This window comes from Lissotriton helveticus, chromosome 5_1, assembly GCF_964261635.1.
Source record: "Lissotriton helveticus chromosome 5_1, aLisHel1.1, whole genome shotgun sequence".
Lineage (NCBI taxonomy): Eukaryota > Metazoa > Chordata > Amphibia > Caudata > Salamandridae > Lissotriton > Lissotriton helveticus.
In genome coordinates, this window is record NC_136065.1 from 102,488,922 (window position 1) to 102,507,418 (window position 18,497).

General features: G+C 53.2%; 1 protein-coding gene across 1 annotated transcript in view; it reads left to right on the forward strand.

The window, feature by feature from the left end:
- The window catches only part of LOC144754226 (E3 ubiquitin-protein ligase TRIM39-like), a 97,944-nt gene that overhangs the window by 49,267 nt on the left and 30,180 nt on the right, over window positions 1-18,497 (forward strand). Inside the window, exon 4 of the mRNA XM_078641816.1 lies at window positions 980-1,002. Within this exon, the coding sequence (XP_078497942.1) occupies window positions 980-1,002 (23 nt within the window). The remainder of the gene's footprint in view (window positions 1-979; window positions 1,003-18,497) is intronic.

Consider the following 18,497-nt stretch of genomic DNA (forward strand, 5'->3'; position numbering starts at 1 on the left):
ATCAATAGTCTTTCAAATCTTCTTGGTAGCTACCCAATACCTTTAGGCAGTTTAAGTAGCTTTCTGTTAATTCTGCTGTAGAGACATTGTCCCCGCCTTACATCTCCATATGCTGACTTTTCTTCTTTGTCACCTTCTGGTAATAATCATGTCTGGATGACTTGAAAATTCATGCCAGCTGACTCATTATGTTAGTTACATTTAGTATTTCGGACATAATATGGGCTTTGTGTTTGTGTATCGAAACATCTTCTAAATGTTTTAGAATTCATGTTGGCTTTTGTTGTCTATATGATTTTCTGTTGCTGTTATTGTAATCTGAGAATGCTATTTGTTAGATTAGTCTAAAGTGTTTATTTGTTTTACCATAGCCCTGAAGAAGAAGTCTCTATGTTCAGGGATGAAATGTGTTTGCTGTTTCCTTATAAGTGTCTGTGTCCTTGAGTTTAAAGTTCAAGAAAAGTGAAAAAAAGCTGAATTTTCTGAAAGAGCTGTTTCATGAGCTGCTATACTGTTATAACCCTTACTTCTCCTTTTGTGAAACATTATCCTATTGGATATAAAAGACTGTGTAATGTGAAGTCATTCATATCACCCACTGCTGTGTCATGTGACCATGTTGAAAACATCATACAATGCGTGACACGACCCCATTCATATTATCAGACTGTGTTATGGTTTGTGATTCCCATTAAGGATATCAGTTTCTGCTATGTAATAGGATGTCACCATGTTCAGAATGTCACGTTCTGTGCTTAGTCATGTGATCCCACACCCTATGCTGTGTCACGTTTCCTCATTCACAATATTACAGACTGTGCTATTACACGACTCCAGTCACATGATTACAGGCAGAACAGGAATAGCACCTTAATGTCTTCTAACTATAGATTGACGTGTTTCCCTCCTAAAAATACTGCCACATTTTAACCTCTTCTGTGGAATCTGATTTCCCTGTGTTTGTTTCTCTGTTTTGCAGGATGCCAGAAGCACCCTGAGCAGGTAAGGCTGTTTTTTTATCCTCTGCTCTGTGTGTAAGGAGCAGGTCTCCCTGCTGCATTGTGAATGCCACTACTGAGCTCAAAGAAAGTGTTAGTGTCGGATCTCCATAAAATAAGTTTGTGTCTGAAAAATTCTTTTGATTCCCTTAAACTTCCTTAATTTTCCAAAATCCTTCTGAGTCCTCAGGAAACTTTACTGAGCCCTGAAATAATTGCTACAATAATAAACTTCTGACCTCACAAATCTTGTAAACCTACCTGAAGTCCTCAGAAAAGTGCCTTGATCGCACAAAACCTCAAGTACTCTGGTGGCTCCTGTGTGCCCTGGCACTCTGGTGGCTCCTGTGTGCCCTGGCACTCTGGTGGCTCCTGTGTGCCCTGGCACTCTGGTGGCTCCTGTGTGCCCTGGCACTCTGGTGGCTCCTGTGTGCCCTGGCACTCTGGTGGCTCCTGTGTGCCCTGGCACTCTGTTGGCTCCTGTGTGCCCTGGCACTCTGTTGGCTCCTGTGTGCCCTGGCACTCTGTTGGCTCCTGTGTGCCCTGGCACTCTGTTGGCTCCTGTGTGCCCTGGCGCTCTGTTGGCTCCTGTGTGCCCTGGCACTCTGTTGGCTCCTGTGTGCCCTGGCGCTCTGTTGGCTCCTGTGTGCCCTGGCGCTCTGTTGGCTCCTGTGTGCCCTGGCGCTCTGTTGGCTCCTGTGTGCCCTGGCGCTCTGGTTGGTGGCTCCTGTGTGCCCTGGCGCTCTGGTTGGTGGCTCCTGTGTGCCCTGGCGCTCTGGTTGGTGGCTCCTTTGTGCCCTGGCGCTCTGGTTGGTGGCTCCTGTGTGCCCTGGCGCTCTGGTTGGTGGCTCCTGTGTGCCATGGCGCTCTGGTTGGTGGCTCCTGTGTGCCCTGGCGCTCTGGTTGGTGGCTCCTGTGTGCCCTGGCGCTCTGGTTGGTGGCTCCTGTGTGCCCTGGCGCTCTGGTTGGTGGCTCCTGTGTGCCCTGGCGCTCTGGTTGGTGGCTCCAGTGTGCCCTGGCGCTCTGGTTGGTGGCTCCTGTGTGCCCTGGTGCTCTGGTTGGTGGCTCCTGTGTGCCCTGGTGCTCTGGTTGGTGGCTCCTGTGTGCCCTGGTGCTCTGGTTGGTGGCTCCTGTGTGCCCTGGCGCTCTGGTTGGTGGCTGGTCCGGGCCATCTGATCGGAAGCCGACCCGGGTTAATTGGTCTGTGTATCGGGGACCAGATGGCTGGCAGGTCAGCTGCGGCAGCTATCTCTCTATCTTGTTTCTACTCTTCGGTTCGATCAGCCCTTTCATTTGTAGTTTAGTAGTTGAGGGAAAATGGCTCCGTGGATTGGCCCAGAGGGTCCAGGGGAGCTTAAACCACTTCAGCTAACCAATGATGGCTTCTAGGGAGGCAGATACCACCATTGGGTTTCCAGGGGGAACAACTGGAATCTGAAAGAAACAGGTTAGTATTAGATTCCTTACCTTAGAATATCCCCAGGCGTCAGTCTGGATCCGGAAACTTTTGCGTAGCAGTACCCCTGCGCGTCGGTAGGCGTCGTCTGCAGGCGTCCCCTGCGGCTCCGCGGCGTCGTGCGCCGTGATGACGTCGCTGGAGTATATAGACGCCGCCTCCGCGCGCTGACGTCAGTTCTTCTTTTTTCCGCGCCAGTTAACGCAGATCCGAAGAGCAGTACTCCGGTCTTTTGACCTAGTTTTGTTAACTTTAACTCTTCTTCAAGGTGCCGGTAGGATGCCCGGGTTTAAGAGTTGCGACGGGTGCGACCGAATGATGTCGGTCACCGACCACCATCGACTCTGCCTCCGGTGTCTGGGCGCGGACCACGACGTCGAGTCTTGCGTCGACTGCCGGGCCTTGACAGGTAAAGCTAGACTGGAGCGGTCCCGCAAGCTGCTCGAACTCAGAGTGTCGGCCCCGCGTCGAGAGCGGTCCCGGTCCGGTCGGAGGTCGAGGGAGCGATCGCGGAGCCGCCATGAGCGCTCCGGGAGTCGCCACCATTTCTCCGGTTCATCAGGTAAGCGTCACAAGAGGTCGGGGCGTCATCATCGTACCCCCGACTCCCCCCCGACGCCCGCATGATGCGGCCGGGGGTTCGGGTGGCCCCACCCGGGTCGCCGACGCCGTCTGCCCCATACCCGTCGGTCCCTGGGGAAGGCGCGTCGCGCGAGGAGATTGAGGCGTTCCTCATGGCTATGAGGGCGATGTCTCCTCCGGCGGGGCCTACGGCGCCTGCGGGCCCGTCTGTCCCGTCTGGGAGCCCGAGCGGTTCGGGTGCACCTGCCCCGACGCCGCCGAGTGCTCCGGCGCCGCCGGCGGCTCCGGCCCCGGCGCCGCTGGGCCCTTCAGGGTCGTCGCCGGCTGGTCCTCCGGCCTCCCCGGCGCCGATTCCATTGGGGCAACCCGTGGTGCCGCCTCCGCGCGGCGCCGTGACTCCGCCGTCGGTTCCGGCCGGCGTCTGGTCCCCGGCGCCGCGCGGCGCCACCCCCGATCCCTCTCTGACTCCTGACGCGGAGTCGGACCGGCGTCGTCCGACGCAGAGTCCGGCGCCGTTGGGGCCCATTGGCTCCGAGGAGCCGGTTTACATCGTCGACTCGTCCTATGGCGATGAGGACGAATATGGAGAGGGTTGGGAGGGGTCTGAGGACCCTTTGTCATGAGCCTGCCAGTATGACGTGGACTGGGTAGGTGACTTAGGTGAGGCCAGTGGTCTGGACGAGTCGCCCAACCCTGGGTTTGTCTCGCCTTCCCCTGTGGCGTCGGAGGCGGGGACTGCCTATTCGGTGGTCCTGATGAGGGCTGCGAAGGCTTTGCGCCTTGAGCTCCCCGTCGCTAAGGTGAAACCTAACATCCTCACCGAAGTATTTAAGCCGCAGTCGTGCCCACAGGAGCCTCTGCTGCCATTTAATGAGGCCCTGACGGATGTCCTTTTGGGCACCTGGTCCAGGCCCGCTTCCGGTGCACCGGTTGACCGGAACGTTGCCAGGCGTCACCGTCCGTGTTCGGACGACCCTGCCTTACTTTCCACCCATCCCTCCCCGGAGAGTCTGGTGATCCAGGCCTCCACTTCCCAGTCCGCATTCCCGTCGGCTCCGCCCAATCGGGAATCGAAGCGATATGACCAATTTGGCAAGAAGGTCTTTTCGTCTTTGAGTGCTGGACTGCGGTCTTGTAATACCGCATGCCTCTTGGGCCGCTACACCCACTCTCTGTGGGACACGGTTGCGGAGTGTCTGCCGCAGTGCCCGCAGGAGGTGCGGGACAAGCTCAACCAGGCCTTGGTTGAAGGCCGGGACGCGGCGAGGTATTCCATTAGGTGTGGTCTTGACACGACCGACTCGCTGGGACGGGCTATGTCCACGACGGTGGCGATTCGTCGCCATGCTTGGCTGAGATCCGCCAACTTCTCGCCGGATGTCCAGACTGCCCTCATGGACATGCCTTTCGATGGCAGTCGCCTGTTCGGTGACAAGGCGGACAACGCGCTTGAGCGCTTCAAGGACTCCAGGGTCACGGCCAAGTCCTTGGGTCTTTCGACCCAGCGCCAGCAGCAGGGTTCGTTTCGCCCCTTTCGTGGCCAAGGAAGGGGCGGTCCCACGCGTGCTGCCAGCCACGCGCCGCAGAACGCTCCCCAGCGCGGTGGCGGCCGTGGTTTCCGCCGTGGTGGCGGTAGAGGGCAGCGGCGAGGTCAGTCCACACCTCCCCCCGCTGCAGCCTCCAAATCTTCCTAGTCCGAGCTTTCGGGCCCATGTGACGCCAGTGGGTGGCAGGGTTCATCATCACCACTCCCACTGGCGCACGATTACATCGGACAGGTGGGTGCTGCAGCTCGTCCGAAGGGGCTACTCCCTCCCCTTCGAGTCCACTCCTCCAGCCATGCCACCGCAGAACCACCGTGTGTCGGGGGACCACTTGACACTTCTGCAGGAGGAAGTTACGGCCCTCTTGGCCAAGGGGGCCATCGAGCGCGTTCCTGGGCCAGAAGTAGGGTGTGGTTGCTACTCCCACTACTTTCTGGTGCCCAAGAAGGACAAAGGGGGCCTTCGTCCTATCTTGGACCTACGGGACGTCAACGGCTTCCTCCGGAAGGAGAAGTTCAAGATGTTGACTTTGGCTCAGGTCTTGGCTGCTCTAGACCCACAAGACTGGATGGTAGCGTTGGACTTGCAGGATGCGTATTTTCACATCCCTGTCCTGCCGGCCCACCGGCGTTACCTGCGGTTCACGGTAGGCCACGAGCACTTTCAGTTTATCGTGCTCCCATTCGGCCTTACCAGCGCCCCACGGGTGTTCACGAAAGTGATGGCGGTGGTCGCAGCTCATCTGCGCCGGTTAGGGGTTTCAGTCTTCCCTTACCTCGACGACTGGTTGTTGAAGGCGGGCTCGCCCCAAACAGTCGTCCACCACCTTCAGATGACGGCAGACCTCCTGCACGGGCTGGGGTTTTCCATCAATGTGCCGAAATCACACCTGTGTCCCTCTCAAAAGCTCCTTTTCATCGGAGCGGTTCTCGACTCGGCGCAGTTTCGGGTTTATCCTCCGGAACGGCGGGTCCGGGATATTCAGGCTCTAATTCCCATCTTCCAGCCGTTGTCCCGGATTTCGGTCAGGTTGACGCTGCGGCTTCTGGGGCTGATGGCCTCCTGCATCCTTCTGGTGCATCACGCCAGGTGGCGGATGCGGGCTCTGCAGTGGGACCTGAAGTTTCAGTGGGCCCAGCATCAGGGCAACCTGTCCGACCATGTCCTGACCTCGGAGGGCACTGCGAGACAGTTGCAGTGGTGGCTTACGGACCGCGATTGGGTCAGAGGCAGATCCCTCTCCCTTCCCCAACCGGAGCACGTGGTTGTGACGGACGTGTCCCTCCAGGGCTGGGGTGGCCACTTGGGAGAGGCGGAGATCAGAGGCATCTGGTCTCCGGCGGAGTCCCGGCTCCATATCAACATGTTGGAGCTGCGGGCGATTCGCCTAGCACTGAAGGCATTCCTCCCCTTTGTCAACGGGAGTGTAGTGCAGGTGTTCACGGACAACACCACCGCCATGTGGTACTGCAACAAACAGGGCGGTGTGGGGTCGTGGACCCTTTGCCAGGAGGCTCTGCGCCTCTGGCAATGGCTGGAACGTCAGGGCGTGACTCTGACGGTTCAACACCTGGCAGGTTCTCTGAACGCCAGGGCGGACGAACTCAGCCGTCGGTGCTCGGTGGATCACGAATGGCGTCTGAACTCGGACGTGGCGAACGGCCTCTTTCAGCAATGGGGAGAGCCTTGGTTAGATCTATTCGCCACAGAAGAGAACGCGCAATGTCATCAGTTCTGCGAGTTGGAGTTTCCAAGACGGCACTCGCTCGGCAACGCCTTTCGGCGCGAGTGGAGCTGCGGTCTGTTGTACGCCTTTCCGCCTATACCACTTCTGCCCAGAGTGCTGAAGAAGATCAGGCGCGACCGGGCCCAAGTTATCCTTGTGGCTCCGGACTGGGCTCGAAGATACTGGTATCCCGAGCTACTCAGCATGTCAGTCGGTCCCTCGATCCGCCTGCCCCTTCAGGAGGACCTTCTGTCGCGGCAGCAGGGGACGGTCCTCCACCCGAACCTGCCCAGCCTCCACCTCCATGCGTGGAGATTGAGCGGCGACAGTTGAGGCCATTCGACTTGCCTCCTGAAGTCTGTGATGTGATTCTGGCAGCCAGGCGTCCCTCCACAAAGTCGGTATACGCCTGCCGGTGGAAAAGTTTTGTGGCATGGTGCACAGCAAAGGCTGTGGATCCCCTTTCTGCCCATCTTTCCGAGGTTCTCCTCTTCCTTCTTTCTCTTGCCCAGCAGGGCTCTGCTCTGGGCACTATCAAGGGCTACCTTTCTGCCCTTTCCGCCTTCTTAAGGCTACCTGATCAGCCATCCTTATTCAAGTCCCCTATTGTGCTGAGATTCTTGAAAGGCATCACGCACATGTATCCTCCTGTTCCGTTCGTGATGCCTCAGTGGGACTTGAACCTCGTTCTGACATTCTTGATGTGCGCTCCCTTTGAGCCGCTTCATTCCTGTCCTCTCCGTCTTCTCACTTTAAAGACGGCCTTCCTGGTTGCCATCACCTCTGCCAGGAGAGTGAGTGAGCTCCAGGCTCTTTCTGTTAAACCTCCTTTCTTGTCCGTCCATCCTGACAAGGTGGTTCTTAGGACTAGGCCTTCTTTCCTGCCCAAAGTAGTTTCTGCTTTTCACATCGGGCAGTCCATCACCTTACCCTCCTTCTTCCCGCCTCCGCATCCTTCAAAGGATGAAGAGCGGCTCCATCGTCTGGACCCAAAACGTGCGCTTTCATTTTACATGGATCGCACACGCCAGTTCCGGGTGGATGACCAACTGTTTGTTGGCTACGTGGGTGAGAAGAAGGGAAGGGCGGTACAGAAACTAACCATCTCTCGGTGGGTCGTCCTGTGCATCAAAGCATGCTACTCTTTGGCTCGGAAGGAGCCTCCTGTTGGGCTGAGGGCCCATTCCACTCGGGCCACGGCGGCTACTACTGCCCTGGGCCGGGGAGTCCCTTTGCGGGACATTTGCCAGGCGGCTACGTGGGCCTCGCTGCACACCTTTGCGAGGCACTACTGCCTGGACAGTCAAGTCCGGAGGGATGGCTTCTTTGGCCGTTCGGTCCTCCAGGACTTTCTGGTGTAGGTTTGTATTGGTTCGCAGACCCACCACCGGGGTTGGTATTGCTGGGGTATCTATTCTAAGGTAAGGAATCTAATACTAACCTGTTTCTTTCAGATGAACAAGTTACTTACCTTCGGTAACGATATATCTGTAAGAAACAGTAGTTAGTATTAGATTCCTTACCGCCCCACCCGTCCTCCCCGTTCTGCGAACTGATACCTAGGGTTAAGGTCATCCCTTTCAGGGCCCTAGTTTCAAATGGCACCAGTGTTAGTTCTCACATGGCTCTGCGTGTTCTGGCGCGGAAAAGCTGTGTGCAAAGAACTGACGTCAGCGCGCGGAGGCGGCGTCTATATACTCCAGCGACGTCATCACGACGCCGACGACGCGGAGCCGCAGGGGACGCCTGCAGACGACGCCTACCGACGCGCAGGGGTACTGCTACGCAAAAGTTTCCGGATCCAGACTGACGCCTGGGGATATTCTAAGGTAAGGAATCTAATACTAACTACTGTTTCTTACAGATATATCGTTACCGAAGGTAAGTAACTTGTTCTTCAAGTTCAGGCAGGGACAGGGTACGATCCGCCCTCATTGTTGATGTGTGGACACACTTTTTGTATAAAAATACACGTTTCATACAAACCAGGCCGACTGAATGTCAACATGAAGTGTGTGTTTGTATAGTGTGTGTGTGTGTTTGTGTGTGTGTGTGTGTGTGTAAGCGATAGGCTTAAGGCTTACAAGATTAAATACTGTTTAAGTCCATTGCTAACTAATTTGTTCTTGATCGCTAATTTTTATTCTAAAACTCCATTTTGACATTTTTCGCGTAAATAAGGCAGACCAGGTAATTTTCTCAGGTCTGGGTGCTGTGACGAGGCCAACTCGCCTTGTGCAGATCACACTTGAAAGGAAGTAAAAGATTTGCTTGCCTTCCAACCAGTTCAGCAAAGAGGCATTGTTAGTGTACAGAAGTAGCCATATATGAGCTTAGCAGGTTTGTCCCCTCTACTCTCCACAGGGAATCATTGTGAGCGGTATGGCCTGATTTAAGGTTTGATGGGCAGGGGAGTGTCTGTCGGGATGAAGGAGGACATTACCTCCGCATCCCAGCAGTGCTCAGCCTGTCAAATTTTGAGATGACCGCCTTTTCTTTCTCTGACTGTAACTCTATCTTTCTTCCTCACTCTCTCCCTCCCTCTCAATCACCATCCCTTTCTCGTCCAAAATGTCTGAAAATGGCCGACCATTTGAATCGGTATATGGAGGAAATATAGATTAATAATTTGAAAAAGCAGGTTTACCTGCGAAACGCGTCGAGAGAAAGCCTTCTATATTAAAAACGCTGTGCAAACTCTAAAGTGGCCCGGACTTCTTTCTTGTATGGAGGAGAGTGTTTGGCTGAAAATACAGGGACTCGCTATCCCGTCCGAGGCCCGCCATTGAAAGCGGCAAGAATCTAAAGCGACTTTTTGTTTGGTTTGTGTATATATATATATATATATATATATATATATATATATATATATATATATATATATACGACAAGAAATAACGCAACACAGAAGTATATCCATCTTACACGGATGTCAAAAGTGGATGGAGAATAATCAATAGCGGTGGTTCCTTTCAATGTACAGAGATGACCACTGGGACGCGGATACATTTTTTGAGGGGTTTGTGTTCCAAAGTTCCAGAGCAGTGATGATGGAGTTTGCAGTAACAGAGGTTGTGTAGTAATCCATGCACGGTTCTAGAGAAATTATAACAAGATTTACAGATAATAAAGGAACTTTATTGCGTGATTAAAAGGAAAATCATTGCAAATACAGAATCTTAAAGTTTGTAAAAGATACATTTAAAATACGTTTAAAAAGGGGAGACTGATTTAAGTTAAATCCAATGTGGATCGGGACAGCCGATGGAGCTTGCCAGAACTTTAAGCCAACAACAGATCACTGGCTTTTGGCCCCTCGCAGAGTTTTTTTTCTGCGTGGTCCATGAACCTTACCAAGGCACAGTTTAATTTGGTGTTCCTGGGATCAAAGCAGGCCAGAGCTGCTGCTCTGCACGATCTAATCATGTTTGTGTTCCAAAGGTGCTTCAGAAGGAACCGTCTTTCATTCAGCAGTTTTGGACAAAGACATAAGATGTGCGTGATGTCTTCTTTGTGATTCCCGCAGAGTCGACAAAGTTCTCGTCCATGATCTCTTTTCCATTTTGGGAAATGGGCCAACAAATTGATTACTCCCAGTCTCAATTTTAGGAATTTTGATTTAGTTTGTGCAGTAAAAGATACGGTTAAATACTGCTGTGGAATCAAGAGAACATAGGATTGCAGAGTCAACCACCCATGACTTCTTTTTGCCAGCCGTGCCTTATCTTCCACAATTTACAACTTTTTCGTGCTTAGTTCCGCTAGCCGTTTGAATTCCATTTGGCTTACATGCATGCTCCAAAGTTCATTTAGGTATAAGGTTATTAGGCCTTTTTTCCAATTGTCGTTCCCTGCTCGCCATGAGTTCGTGTCGAGACTAGCCCAAAGGTGGTGTGCTAGACTGCCTGGTCCGAGCCGGTCGCCCCACCTGCCGCGTGGCCCATCCTGAGTGTGCCCGGTCCCCGTTTGCCGCCGCCACTGCCACTGCCAGTAATTGTATCTGCCTCACTATTTGTATTACGCGTCCACTGTTGTGCCCCTGATTGTTTTTTGTGCTCTATCGCTGTTTTTCTCCCGCTGTTCCACCCCGCTCCCCGCCGCTGCTCCCCCGTGGCCCCACCCCCGTTTCCTTCAGCTTCACCGCACCGCTCCCCTCCCCACTCGCCACCCCCGCTCCCGCCTCCCAGCTGCTCCTCCCTCGCTCCGCCCCCCCACTCTCTATTTATGGCAGAGTCCGCACGTACGCGCAGCGTTCACGCGCAGCTGCGCGCCGAAGGCGTGCCAAAGGCAAGCCCGTCTGCGCCCGTCAGCGCCTGGACCGCGCCCAGCACCAGGACCCCTAGTCCCCGCCGATGCAAGACCACCCGACGGACCTATGAAGCCTGCCGATTCACCTGCCTCCGAACCTGCACCGCACCTGCCAAGCCGAGCACCAGCAACAACCACCTCAAGTGCATCCTGCTCAACATCCGCTCCATCCACAGACACGCCGTGGAACTCTGGAACCTCCGTGGAACTCTGGAACCTCCTTGACACAACTTCACCAGACGTCGCCTTCCTCACGGAAACCTGGATGAACGCCTCCTCAGCCCCCGACATCGCCATCGCCATCCCGGACGGATACAAGATCACCCGGAACGACCCCGTCAACCAGACTGGAGGAGGCATCGCCATCGTACACAAGAACACCATCCGCATCACGACCAACTCCGACGACACCCTCACCGCCGCCAAACACCTCCTCTTCCAGATACACACTGACCCCAAGACGACCCTCAGAGGCCCCCTCAGAGGCACCCTCATTTACAGACCCCCGGGACCACACACACAATTCAGCGAAGACTTCGCCGACTTCATCAGCCCGCACGCCCTCCCCTCCGCCGACTACATCCTCCTAGGGGACCTCAACTTCCACCTGGAGAACAACAACGACACCAACACCACCACCCTACTGGAAAACCTTGCCAACCTCGGACTCAATCAACTGGTGAACACCCCCACCCACTACGCCGGCCACACGCTTGACCCCGTCTTCTCCTCCAGCAAGCGCATCTCCTTCAGCCACTCACCGGACTTCATTGGACAGACCACAGCTGCGTCCACTCAGCTTCAGAAGAACCACGACCCACCACCACTCGCAACAGGTTCCTCGCAGGAGCTGTAACAAGATCCCCGCCAACCAGCTCACCACCTCCCTCAGCCAGAACCCTCCCGCCAGCACAACGGACCCCAACGAAGCAGCCAGCAACCTCACACAGTGGATCACCAACTGCGCTGACAACCTCGCACCACTGAAGACCCCTCCCAGCAGACCCGGCAGCAAGAAAGCCTCCTGGTTCACTGACTAACTCAAGAACTCCAAGAAGAACTGCCGTACCCTCGAGAGCCTGGAGCAACAACCAGACCACAGACAACATGACTGCCCTCAAGCACGCCACCCGCAAACACCACCAGCTGATCCGCACCACCAAGAAGACAGCATTCAAGGAACGACTGGACAGCAACGCCCACAACAGCAAGTAACTCTTCAGCATAGTCCAAGAGCTCTCCAACCCCAGCGCTGGAAACGACATCACTCCCTCGCAAGACCTCTGCGACTCACTCGCCTCGTTCTTTCACAGCAAGATCGCCGACATACACAACAGCTTCGGCGCACAGACCACGCACTCAATCACCGAGCCAACGCCCCCCACCACCACCCTCCGCGCCTGGACCCCGGTCAGCACCAAAGACACCACCCGCGTGATGAACACCATCCACTCCGGATCACCAACCGACCCCTGTCCCCACCACGTCTTCAACAAAGCCGACTCCATCATCGCACCCCAACTCCGGGACATCATCAACACCTCCTTCAAGACCGCCACCTTCCCGGAGAGCTGGAAGCACGCCGAGCTCAGCGCCCTCCTGAAGAAACCAACAGCGGACCCCACCGACTTCAAGAACTACCGTTCCCATCTCGCTCCTCCCTTTTCCTGCCAAGGTCATCGAGGACCGTCAACAGACAGCTTGTTGCCTTCCTCGAGACGAACGGATCCCTCGACCACTCTCAGTCCGGCTTCCGAACCAACCACAGCACCGAGACCGCCCTCATCGCAGCCACAGACGACATCAGATCCCTGCTCGACAACGGGGAAACCGCGGCCCTCATCCTCCTGGACCTCTCCGCAGCGTTGGACACTGTCTGCCACTGCACCCTAGTGCAGCGCCTCAACATCGGAATCCAAGAGAAGGCACTGGAGTGGATCATCTCGTTCCTCACCGGAAGAACCCAGAGGGTCCGCCTCCCCCCGTTCAGATCCAAGGCCACCAAAGTCATCTGCGGCGTACCACAAGGATCATCACTCAGCCCCACCCTCTTCAATGTCTACATGAGCCCCCTCGCAGCCATCGCACGCCAACCCAACCTCAACATCATCTCCTATGCCGACGACACCCAGCTGATCCTCTCCCTCACCAACGACCCCGCCACCGCCAGAACCAGCCTACACGAAGGGATGAAAGACGTCGCTGAGTGGATGAACAGCCGCCTGAAACTGAACTCTGACAAGACAGAAGTCCTCATTCTCGGATCATCGCCCTCCACCTGGGACGACTCCTGGTGGCCCCCTGCCCTGGGCACCGCTCCCAAGCCAACGGACCACGCACGCAACCTGGGCTTCATCCTGGACTCCTCCCTCTCGATGACCAGACAAGTCAACGCCGTCTTGTCGTCGTGATTCAGTGACTTCGTTTTTTTGTAAGTCTGACATTAGCCACATATTAAAATCGCCAGATAAGAGTATTTCTTGATTGAGGGGACCTGTTTTCACTCTTAGTACTGTTGCAGTCACTTCTTCTGCAAATGATTGTCTTGATGCTGAGTTTGGGCGAACGTACGCATTCATTAGGATCAGAGACCAATGCTGGCCTTTTCTAGAAGTATAAGAAATTCCCACACACTGGAGGCAGTATGACGAGCCTGAAAGGTCCCAGGAGGCGACTGCATTTTTTAGATAGCTAGGCCCCCACTCCCTCTTCCTGAGCGGTTCAGTGTTTGTGCAGGAATGTGGTGAATTTTAAAGCCTTCTATTTGCTGTGGTTCAAAGAGCCATGTCTCCTGTAATAATAATATATCAAATTCCCTAAAGTAGGAGATTATAGATTTATCCTCCAGTTTTTGTCAAACCGTTAGTGTTCCATGAACAGATCTTAAGAGGAGGAGTTTCTTGACCATGTTCCGTGTGGGGCTGTCATCGTAAAAGTCGAGTAGTGTTCAAAGTGCCTGCCAACCATGACCATGTGCTGACCTCTTCCCGTACCCTAGGTGGTGAGGTCCCATCGTCTCTTGTTATCCTTGGTTTTGGGTTGATGGTGGGGGTTTTGTTGCGTGCACCCCTAAGTACTGAATACACCGCTCCGCTCCTCGCACGTCTGTTATCCTCACTATTATTTGCCTGTAGAACGTGGGGGTAACCCACCTCCCTACCGGGTTGTATCAGTATACCCCATTGCTTAAAGGTGTCAGCTTGCCCTAAAATGATGTTCATTACCTCCACTGAATTCCAGGTGACCTTTGTAGTTTCATTTGTGTCCTTGACACGGTGCAACAAATTCTATCGAAGTGATGTCTCGAAGTAATGACATTTGACAGTCCTGTTGCACGAATCAACTTTAGGATGTTCCCACGATTGAGGTCATCATGTCTATCTTTGGACTTGTATTCCGGGTAAAAGAAAGTGGAAAGGGGATCGCCACTCGTCAATGTTATGAGCGGCCAAGATTTACAGTGGTTCCCCTGGATTCCGGTGCTGACCAACTCTTATAGGAGGACTGGGAGGAGGGTCTCTAGACAGGGTCTAGCTTGTTGTACCCATCATATGAGCTCTTGAGTTCTGGTTCTAGAGTATTCCTCCTCTGCCTTCTAGCACTTCTGCCCCTCTATCTATTTCTGATCGCAGTGTTCTTTTGCACTGTGCAGTCACTGTTTGTTGCTCTTTCAGTACCTGGTTGTCACTGCCTTTAGCGTTAGTGTTATGTGTTCTGTATGTTCTGAGCAGTTCCTGAACTTATCGACACGAGGAAACACTGCAACCGCTATCTCCGATATTTAGTCCTCAGATCAGTGGGTGGAGGGTAATTTTGTTTTTACATTATCACTGTTTTTAAAAAACCTATCGCCCTGAACACCTACCTGATTAATTGTATACTCTTGCGCCCCGGTCCACCGCAGCCCTGTGGCTGATTGTTGTGGAGGGCATAGACGAGAGTTAGGACCGGAATCACTCACTTCCGGTAGCGCGCCATTTTGGTCGGCGCTCTAGCTGTTCTACGCCCCCTGTCACCTATTTATGTCCAACATGGCGTGCGAGCGCAGCGGACGCGCTGAAGGCGCTCCAAAGGCAAGCCCGTCTTGCGCCCGTCCACACCAGTATGTCGCCTCTCGCCAGAAACGCTGGCCATAAACCGTCAGGAAGCTACATTTATTCTAGAGAGGCCTTATTAAACCTGTGCCCTACATCTCACCATTGCAATACTCCCCGATTTCATCCTATCAGTGGCCCCATCAACTGCGCGTGTGGCACGTTTGTACTCTCCAAACCTGTGCCTCTTCCCGTTTCTTCGGACACGCCCCCTCAACATCGGCTAAAAATACTGCAGTTGAATGTAAGGTCACTAGTCAAACACCACGCTGAAATCTACGATCTTATCATTGATGAAACCCCTGATATATCTTTTTTGACCGAGACATGGCTTAGCGACGACCTGACGGCCGTTTCTAATCTGGCCCTTCCCCCCCGAATATTCGATTTCTTTGGTGAATAGAGCGGCTAGGGGAGGCGGCATTGCTGTGATTACCAGGTCTTGCTATACCTGTCTCCTCAATAAGGTTAATATGGAGGGAGGTGAATGCACCTGTTTTAGCATTTCTGTGAACACCCATTTCTCCCTTTCTGGCCTATTGATATATAGGCCTCCCGGACCTGCCACCAGTTTTAAAAACGCTCTTTTAGAGATAGTTGGAACACTGGCTGTGGAGTCGGCCAATTTTAGCATTTTTGGCGACTTAAATCTCCATTTTGACCTGGACCATGACCAGACTATTCGCACTTTGCTTGCTGACTTAGCCGCATTCCAGCGTCATCAATTAGTTGCAAGCGCTACACACAGAGAGGGGGCACCTATTAGATCCCATTTTTACGAACATCGAGGCTGCTACAGTAACTACCCCCACCCCTATAGCCTGGTCTGACCATCTTCTAGTCAAAATGGTCATCCCCACATTAATACCATCACGTAACAACATCCAACGCTCTGTATATAAACGACCTTGGCGCAAGCTTCGACTCGAAGATTTCCACGCACTTTTAAGAGCCGACCCTTTAGGCCCATTTAGAAATGTTGAGACAGGCTATGAGTCATTCTGCGCCTGGATCACCCCGGCTCTCGACTCTCTGATCCCGGCAACCTGGACTAAGGGCCTCACGCAGGAGTCTAGCCCCTGGTATAATGACACCCTGACTCGACTTAAGAAGGCATGTAAAAGACATGAGCGAAGGTGGAGGAAAGATTATGATCCTGGAAAAAAAGCCTATCTGGCTGAACTTAAAGCATATCACAGAGCCGTGTGTAGGACACGAGCGGAGTACTATGCTTCTGATATTAAATCAAGCCCCAACCCCTCTAAATTCATTTTTAAAGTCCTTAAAGATCTCAGTTCCCAGAAACCCCCGCCGTCTATACCTACTTTAGAGCTCCACTGTGAAGAGAGCCTCCTCTTCGTGGAGAAAATCTGGGAAATTTATCAATCCTTTCCTCCCAGGACTACCTTCTGTCCACCTATTTCCACTAGACCAGACCCAGTCTCCAACTTGAGAGTTATCCCAGAGATCTCCTCCGTGGAACTTAGCAGGCAGACCGTGAAAATTAAATCCGTCTCTCCGGCAGACCCACTCAAGCCTGCTCAGTTCATAGAATCCTTCTTGCTTTGTATGACACCGCTGCACCAGCTAATCAATGCCTCTTTCTCATCTGCCATTGTTCCGGCAAAATGGAAACCTAGCTTAGACCCTATGAAGCCTGAACATTTCAGGCCCATTTCTCTCCTCCCCTGGGTAGCGAAGGTTGCGGAAGCTCATGTTAACATCACACTCACCAACTTTCTGCGTTCCAATAACATTCTAGACGCGACGCAACGCAACAGGCTTCCCCGCAGGTCATAGTACCGAGGCTGCTCTTCTGGCTATGACGGAACACCTGCGGACCACTCTTGACCATGGTCAAACGGCGGCACTGATCCTGCTGGATCTCAGTGCCGCCTTTGACACGGTTTCTCACAAGATTTTGCTCCACCGTCTCAGAGGCCGGGATCACGGACCTGGCCCTTGTTTGGTTCAGATCCTTTTTGACAGAGGACCTTCCGCGTCTCCACCCCCCCCCCTTCTCATCCAAGGCGCATCTTTTTGAGCAGGGCATCCCCCAAGGCTCGGCATTGAGCCCCACATTGTTCAATCTCTGTTCAGCCACTTGCTGCTGTCGCCAGGCAATGGGACCTCACTATCGTCTCATATGCGGATGACACGCAGTTAGTTGTTGCTCTAACTGAGGGATCGACCCCAAATGTCTCCAGGTTTAAAAGCGGCCTCACAGCCGTGGCAGACTGGATGACCTCAAACAAGACAGAAGTGCTGCTGGTCGGTAAGAGGATTGACTTATGGGGCTATCACTGGTGGCCCAAGGCTTTGGGTAAAGCCCCTGAGCCAAAGAGAGAAGTCAAGAACTTGGGGATGTGGTTGGATTCCTCTCTTAGTTTCTGCCTCCACACAGAAAAAGTCACTGCCACATGCTTTGGCATCCTACGAGGTCTCAAACCTATTTTAAAGTTCTTTGACGCATGTACTAGACAGTTGATAGTCCAATCCACTGTTCTGTCACGATTGGACTACGCTAGCTCCTTGCTTTTGGGAGCCAATCAAGCCGAGATTATGCAGATGCAGCGCATCAAAAATGCGGCTGCGAGAGCCTTGCTTGGCCTTCCCCGGTTTTGTTCCATCACTGACACCATCCGGAGGCTACACTGGCTCCCGATAGTTCAGCGAATTCAGTTTAAAACATTGTCTTTCTTTTAAAATTCTAAAACTTACCACTCCCAAAATGCTCTGTAACCTTTTGACCTCGTATGTCCCAACACCTGCACTATGCTCTGCGGAACAACACTTGGTCAGTGTACCCCGGGTCCAATGCTGCTGAGCGGGAGGACGTTCCTTCCGCTATTTGGCAGCAAAGTTGTGGAACTCACTACCAGCACACATACGAGAACTCGAAGGTCTGCTGGTTTTTAGGAGGGCAATTAAGACCCACCTTTTTCCCCTAAAGTAAGCTTCCGGACATTGTCTTACTGAGCCTCATTGCTGTCAGTTGTTTGTGAGCTGCTAGAACAGCCGGGATGCCCCTTTGCTGGGGCAGCTGAGCGCTATATAAGTCATTATAACATAACATGACCACTCTGTGTTCGGTTCTTGCCTCTTGCCTCTTGCCTCTTGCCTCTTGCCTCTTGCCTCTTGCCTCTTGCCTCTTGCCTCTTGCCTCTTGCCTCTTGCCTCTTGCCTCTTGCCTCTTGCCTCTTGCCTCTTGCCTCTTGCCTCTTGCCTCTTGCCTCTTGCCCAATCACTTACATCACTAGACTATGGAGTCCGTCAGTGACCATAGTGGTCCTACGCGCAATAATACACCAGACACTACAGGAACCATTATGAAAAAGAGATGACCGACGAATTAGCCAAGAAATTGGCTAAAAAGCTGCTTTTTTTAGGTTGTGTCTAAAGCACAAATGTGAAGGGACAGAGCTAAGATGTAATGAAAGAACATTCCAGAGCTGTGGGGCAAAACAGGAAAAGCACAACCACCTTTACAACTTTTTCTAAATGTGGGAATAATTCAGAATTTTTAGGTGAATGGAGGAGAGACCGATATGAATGAGCGAACAAATATTTCCATAAAGCGGAAGCGCGACCACAAGGGTATTAGGGGTGGTACCTTGTTATGTTTGATGGAATATGCAGAGCACTATGAAGGTGATGCTGGCTTGAAAGGGAAATCTAGGACGAGGCCTCAAAGAGGGGTAACTTGACAATGATCGGGTGATATGTGGGATGCTTGGTTTTGAATTGCTTGAGATCTCTGCAGCAGATTTGATTGCAATAGTTCAGTCT